Here is a 7642-nt window from a genome sequence, read left to right on the forward strand (position 1 = left end):
CATTGAGAATGGCCTCTTTGATGATTTTTTCTAAGACCTCCCCCGGGTTAGAGGTCAGGCTGATGGGCCTGTAGTTTGCCAGATCCACTTTCCTCCCCTTCTTGAAGATAGGCACCACATTGGCCTTCTTCCAATCTTTGGGTACTTCACCAGAGTGCCAGCTGTTCTCAAAGATCCATGCAAGGGCCTGAGCTATGATGCTAGCCAGGTCCTTGAGTACCCTGGGGTGTAGATTGTCTGGGCCGGCTGACTTGAAGGTGTCCAGCTTCTCAAGGTGTTCCTTCACAAGGTCAGCATTGATAGAGGGCAAGGAATCTCCCTCACTCAGACCTCCCTGTCCTGGGCAGAGGCATCCCATGGGACTGGTGAAAGATCGACGCAAAGTACCCATTTAGTAGGTTGGCTTTTTCCTGGGTGTCGGTCATCTGTTGTCCCATCTGGTTTAGCAGGGGTCCAGTGTTGCTCTTGCTTTTCCTCCGGCTTACCACATATCTAAAAAAGGACTTTTTATTATCCTTGATACTTGTAGCTAGTTGGAGTCAAAGCCTTGGCTTTCCTTGTTCACTCCCTGCAGGTCTGTACCATTGTGGAATATTCCTCCTTGGAGGTGGATCCCATCCTCCATTCTTTGTAGGTCTTTCTTTTTAGCTACAGGAGGTCCGCTAGTTCCCTGGAGAGCCAAGGGGGCTGCTGTGCCCTTTTGCTGCCTACACTTTCTAGTTCCCGTGATCTTTGTGTATGGTGGAACATCTAAGTGCACAGAACATGTTGCTCTGTAAAACACTGAAAAAATCTAAGTACTGCACAGCAGGTATATTCCTTTTACCAGGTGATAGACATGAAAGTGTTTGTGAAGTGAATATCATGTGTCTCTCCTACCTTCTTCAAAGCCCTCCATTTGTTATTCAAGGCATCAGAATTTCCAATTTTTTCATTTTTCTATGCTCTATTTTTCTTCCCTATGCACATTATATGGATAGTTTAACATATTTTTGTATAATGGGAGTTTCTGAGTTACTGACTCCAATGAAAGCCAGGTTTAGGAAAATAAGAATTACTGATCCAATGACATTCATATGGGGCTTTTTCACTTCTAATTTTTTTTTCATTCCCTTTCTAGCTCATGGAAAGCACCCTTTATCTGAGCTAAAATTCCCAAATCTTCCACTAAACTAAAGTTTATGAAAAAACAAAGAAAACCATGGTTCCTTTATTAAGAGCTTTAGGCTTACTTCCAACATAAAAGGCAATCTTTCCCATGGATTTTTTTTTTTACTGGTTTGCTGAAATGTTATATGATTTCACAGTAGCTTATCCTAATCCATCTTCTAGTCCCCTTAAATTAGTTCAAAATAACAACATTTAAGTTAATGTCACATTGCATGTTTATGATTAGTTATAAAAAGGCATGTATTTAGAAAATAATCATATATTTGAAATGACATGGTTCTGAAAGCTGAAAGATTATCAAAATGTGCACAGAGTATAGAAAAAATAGACACATAAGTCTACTAAGACTTGGAAATAAACCTATGCTTAGAAATGAAAACTAAAAGTTAGAAAATCTGTTTTTCTTTCCTGGTATTTATAGTATGTCCTTGGGCAAAACACTTAGATCTCAGTGCCTCAGTCTCTTCCTCTGTAAAATGGGTATAAGCCTACTTCCTATCCCATAATAGTAGTGATGAGGTTCATTGGTTAATATTTTGAGATCCTAGAATGAAAAACATGATGCAACATATAATTTATTATTATATTATTTTTTTTCTTCAGTTTGCCAAGGGGTAGTGATTGTCAATCGTAGCTATGGCATCTTGGAAAGTTTAAACTATCCAAATAATTACCCTCTAAATGAACAATGCAGCTGGACCATCAAAACTACGATGGGCAACACACTGAATTATAGTTTTACAGCTTTTGATTTAGAAGAAGGATCCAACTGTGACCTTGACTACTTGAAGGTATGTAACTAGTTTCCCCTTTGGACAGACTATAAGAATCTTTTGGGATAAGAGCAATTTGGTTACAGCAAGTAAAGAAGCTATTATTTAGAACTAAGTAATGTTTTTCAGTGAATAGTAAATTTTCCAAAGAATTCTGTTTCAAGGCCCCCCCAAACAATTACCTTACTTAATTTGGTACCTAGTTTTGGCTGAAATGGGGGACAAAATAAATTGTCAAAATACATCATGTTGATATTATTTAAATAGAATATTTTGAGTTAGATGAAAAGTTACTTTAAACTTGAAAAGTAAGTTTTTGTTGTTAATTTTTTTTTGCCAAAATTTTATTTTGGCTACATCCAGAATGCATTTTTCCCCATTCTTTAATGTGGACCCCAAAATCCATTATTCACACATCTCTACTTTTATTATTATTTCTTCCAATCCATATCTTACCTGCACATATATCAATCCTAGTCTGTTTATTTGAACACTTTCATATGGCAGCTAGAGATTTCTGCCAAAAGACATGGGCTTTCTATTCATTTTCTGACTGTGATGGATCAGCCCTTTGAAATATCAAGTGAATGCCCAAAGTTGCACACTGAATTTGAACACTTCTGTGAATTTGGTTCCTCAATTTACCTGGTATAAGTACTGTAGGAACGAGATTCTTTTTGCAGATCACAGTTGTTCAATCTTGATTTTATTTGGCACAGGTAATACATACACCATTTGCTTTCACTTAAATAACTGTTTAAATATGTCTGTCATTCAGCAAGGTACTTAAGCATATGTTCTGTTGCCATTAACTTAAACACATGCTGGATAGCAAGCCATGCTTGAAGTTCAGCATTTGCTTAAATGGTTTGCAGAAACAACACATCCCTTTTCAGAGTTCTGCTTAGGCTGTGGTTGCAATACTGTGTGCAGTTCTGCATTCTAAGAAGGATAGAGAAAAATGAGAGGACTGGAGGCAAGTGGTAGGGTTTGGAATGAAAACCATATGAGTAGTGATTGGGAGAGTTTAAATATGTCTAGTCTGGCAAAAAGGAGATAGAGGGTATGGACACAGATTTCGTAGATGTTAGGGCTGGAAGGGACCTCGGAAGATCAAGTCCAGGCCCCTGCCCCAAGGGCAGGAAGTCAGCTGGGGTCATAGGATCCCAGCAAGATAAGCATCCAAATTTCTATTGAAGACGTTCAATGTGGGTGCTTGAACCACCTCCGATGGCAGGCTATTCCAGACCTTGGGGGCTCGGACAGTAAAGAAATTCTTCCTTATGTCCAGCCTGAAACGATCTTGCTGGAGTTTATAACCATTCGATCGTGTCATCCCTTGGGGCGCTCTGGTGAACAATCATTCCCCCAGATCCTGGTGAACACCTCTGATAAACTTATAGGTGCCCATCAGATCACCCCTGAGCCTACGCTTATCCAGATTGAACAGTCCCATAGCTTTCAGCCTCTCGTCATAAGGTCTGTTTTCCTGACCTCTGATCATGCACGTGGCTCTTCTCTGCACTCTCTCAAGCTTCTCCACATCCTTGTTGAATTGTGGAGCCCAAAACTGGATGCAGTACTCCAGCTGTGGCCTCACCAAGGCTGAGTACAATGGGAGAATGACGTCCTGGGCTTTACTTGAGAAGCATCTATGGATGCAAGCCAGCGTTTTGTTCACTTTACTAGCTGCAGCATCACATTGAAGGCTCATGTTCATCTTGTGGTCAATCGTGACCCCCAAGTCCCTTTCATCCATAGTGCTAGGCAGTGTAGCACTGCCAAGCCTATAAGGATGCAGCAGGTTTTCCTCCCAAGGTGGAGAACCTTGCATCTTTTTATGTTAAACACCATCAGGTTCTCATCCGCCCATTTCCTGAGCCTGTCAATGTCAGCCTGAATCATCCTCCTATCCTTAGGTGTGGATGCTTTACCCCAGAATTTGGTATCATCGGCGAACTTGACCAGTCTGCTTCTGACTCCAATGTCCACATCGTTAATGAAGATGTTGAACAATACAGGTCCAAGGACAGAGCCTTGGGGGACCCCACTGGTCACAGGGCTCCATGACGATTGACTTCCGTCAAACAACATCCTCTGGGTCCGACCACAGAGCCAATTCCCCAGCCAGCGGATTGTGGTGGACCCGCAGTTGGCTGGTTTTGCCAAGAGGTGATCATGGGACGCCAGTTTGAAGGCTTTTTTGAAGTCAAGATATGACATCAATCTCCTCTCCCTTGTCCAGGTGATAGGTGGTAGAAGAAAATGAGACTGGTCAAGCAAGAGCTACCTGCAACAAACCTATGCTGGGTATCCCTCAGGATATTGCCGTCAGCTAGTCCATTAAGGATGGCCTCCTTTATAATCTTTTCCAAAACCTTGCCCAGGATAGAGGTCCGGCTGATGAGCCTGTAGTTTGCCGGATCCACTTTCCTCCCTTCCTCCCATACATTCCAAGCACTCAAAATCTCAGTCCAATTTGGAGTGCTTCAAATTCGGATCACATTACTTCTGTTTTGACATGCACTTCCCCACTCACCTCCACCCTGAGTGCTTCAGAATGGCCATGAAGGCATGCAGCCTGCATGCCTCTCAGCTTATGGTCTCCAGAGGCTTCCAAGGACAGCCATGAGCACAGGAGAGCACTTGTTGGTGTTCACTCTGCTCTCCTCCTCCCTTCCCTCTTAACAAGCAGTAGGAAGATGTCACACTCTGCCAGAGAGTGTAGACATTTCAGGAAATGCTGCAAAATTAAGACGATCCCTTTTTAAAGGCATTTTTGAAGCACTTTGGACATTTTTTAAATGCTTCTTCGTGTTTGACCATCAGCACCCTCACTGTTTGCAGCACTTCACAGGCCTTTGGAGTCCTTCAAGCAGCATGTCTGCCCATGGCCTAAGGGACCATGATAGCAGTTTTTAATTATTTGAAAGGCTGCCCTAGAAACAAGGGTGAAATGTTATCCACTGATTCAGAAGACAGAAAATGAAGCAATATATTTAAACTTTAGTAAAGCAGATTTAGATTAAGATTAAATCTCAGAAGGAATTTCCTTGATGGATGTCAGAACAGTAGAATAATGGAACACACTGTCCACAGAAGTTGTGGAACCTCCATCCTCGGCAGTTGCAAGAAGAGGCCTGAAAGTATTTTTTGGACATGGTTTAGATAGGAATAATTCATACTGCATTGTGCAGGGTTTTGACTAACTGGCCTTTCCAACCCAAATGACCTCTGGCCAGGAGACCAATACAAAAGCACCTATGCATCACTTCACCTTTTTAAATCAGAGAGGATCTTGCCCCAATAGACCATATCCCAGAGTTTAAAGTAACATTATAGCTGTTTGGATGCAAGGTGATGGCTGTGAAAGGAGTGACTTCCTTGAGATTTATCGTCACATGGGAATTACTCTTACAGGAAATCAAGTAATAGACCTGGAGGCCTATTGGTCTGTTTCATCTTAATGTTCTACACCCCTCATCTGGTGTGCCAGTAATAAACTGATGAAAACTGTGTGCTCCCAACATCCTCCAGCTGGACAAAGGGGTGGAAAGAAAGTAAATGGGAGTGTGGCAGAGCATGTGTTGAGAACTACCAGGAGTCATTTAAGACCTGAGAAGTTCTGTGGTTAAGTTAAAAAGCAAAAGCCAAGCCAAAAACCAAGCTGAGAGGCCAAGCTTCCTAGTTACAACATGTATAAGCCTTTGTCAATGACAGTCAGTCATGAGCACAGTAGAAAGTCCCTGAGGAAAAGAACAGTTGCCAGAATATCCTGTTCCAGGGAAGAGCCAGAACTGAAGGGATAGGGCCAGATGAAAGGACTAGATCCAAGACATGCTTAAGGAAGTGTTACTTTCAAAAGCAGAAATAGAACATGTTGGAAGAGTGGAAAAACTGGTGTTCTTTGATTTTAATTATTTCTATTTTTATTTTCAATAAAAGAAGAATTTGCATGGCACTACTAAACACAGAAAACAGGGAAAAACATAGTCATCATATTGTGTTATGCCATTATGTGAAAAGAGAGCAAAGGTGAACCAATTAGGATGCAAAGTATTGTTGCCTTACCATGTCAATAGTGAGAAGAGAGGCATTTTGACATGCATATGGAGTGCTGTCAGATATGGGAGAAAGGGGGAATATTTTGGAATGAGTGCATGACTGATTTTCCAAGTAGACGGAATATATTGGACATTTTTGCATCTGAAATCCAGGTTGAGCCTGGCTTTGGTTTGTAAGGGGAACAAGGCTTAGGGGTAGTTCCAAGGGGAGGGGATGGAAGAGGTATGCACTAGTACACTTGTACCCCACTTTGATTCCTGCTCCACCCAAAGTTTAAAACTAACTGCCTATTAGTGGCGGCAGCATTTCTAGTCAAGGAGAGCTGTGGGAGTAACTTGACTTCATGGCTCATTGTAATGTATCTGGTCCCTTCTAATCTCTTCATTCCACAGGTGTTAATGACCCTCTATTCTTTTTAATGTTCCTGATGTTCCAGCAATCGAGCTATCCTTTGTTCTGTAATTTTGTTGTCTGTTAGCTTCTCCTGGTAATGAAACTGTTATTTCATAGCACTGCAGATTTATTTTTAACTCATTCCAATGAAATTATATTTGTTTTTAGTTCAATCTTAAATTGAATAATGCAGCTCCAGGCTCCTCGCCTATTACTATAGCTTCTAATTTACATTTAACTGGAGAAAAATATCTGTTGTTTTATATGTGATGATGCATCTCACCATCTGCACTCCCCTTTTCAAAATTCTATATCTGCCTTTCAGATGGTACAAATGTAGCTTTTGACAGATGCTAATGTTGAGATTATATTATTCCAAAAAAACCTAATAATGGAAAACTCCAGAGGGGCTGACCAGAGTTAACACTGGAGCAGTAACATTGAGTAACAGGTGTATATTCTAGACAGATTTTCTACCTTTTTTAAACAAATGTACCCCTTCTGTCACAAAGTTTCACCTCATATACCTTTTATATTTTGTTCCTGTTTTTTTTGGGGGGGGGGGCAGATCAAGGTCCTGTGGTGAGGGAGGGACTGGAGCAGACACTGCTCAGCTCAGATGAGGCAGGTGGGCTGTGGGATGGAGCTGCAAGCGGCTCATCCGGGGGGCACAGGAAAGGTGGGGTCGCTCCTGCCACTACGCGCACCCTGGGAGGGTATGGGGGGGCGTGAGCCCCCAAATCTGCTTCCAGGGGTTAGGTGAGCTGCTGCTGCAGGCAGGGGTGCTGAGCTCTTCCTGGTAGGGGGCTGGGCTGATCTTCACTCGGGGTGGGTGGCAGTGCTGGGCAGGGGTTGGGGGGCTACAGTGAATTCTAGAGTGGCTGCAGCCCCTCCCCACCATAGCCCCATTCCCATAGGCTCCTGCAGTGAGGGAGGGAGTGGGGCTGGGGCTAGAGTAGGGATAGATGCTGCCTAGCTGGGGTGGAGCATGGGACAGAGCTGCAAGTGACTTCTCTGGGAGGCGTGGGGTGGGGTCCACCACTGTGCACACCGCAGGAGGGCATCAGGGGCATATGCCCCCAGATCTGCACCCAGGGTGCAGCTGGGCTGCAGACTGGGACAGGGCAGCAATAGGCTTCTCGTGGTGGGGGCTGGGCCAGGCTGTGCTCAGGGTGGACAGCAGTGGCTCTGGGAGGGGGCTATGGGAGTGGCTGCAGTCACCCCAGAATTTACTGTAGCCC

The 7642-nt window shown here is 43.2% G+C and overlaps 1 protein-coding gene across 2 annotated transcripts in view; it reads left to right on the forward strand.

Annotated features, from left to right (window-relative positions):
* CUBN (cubilin) overlaps positions 1-7642 on the forward strand; it is a 243841-nt gene that overhangs the window by 67018 nt on the left and 169181 nt on the right. For both annotated transcript variants that reach the window (XM_025216815.1, XM_025216816.1), the window contains exon 27: positions 1774-1961. In XM_025216815.1, coding sequence (XP_025072600.1) covers positions 1774-1961 — 188 coding nt within the window. The remainder of the gene's footprint in view (positions 1-1773; positions 1962-7642) is intronic.

Source organism: Alligator sinensis, unplaced genomic scaffold, assembly GCF_000455745.1.
Source record: "Alligator sinensis unplaced genomic scaffold, ASM45574v1 scaffold623_1, whole genome shotgun sequence".
In the NCBI taxonomy this organism is placed as follows: domain Eukaryota; kingdom Metazoa; phylum Chordata; order Crocodylia; family Alligatoridae; genus Alligator; species Alligator sinensis.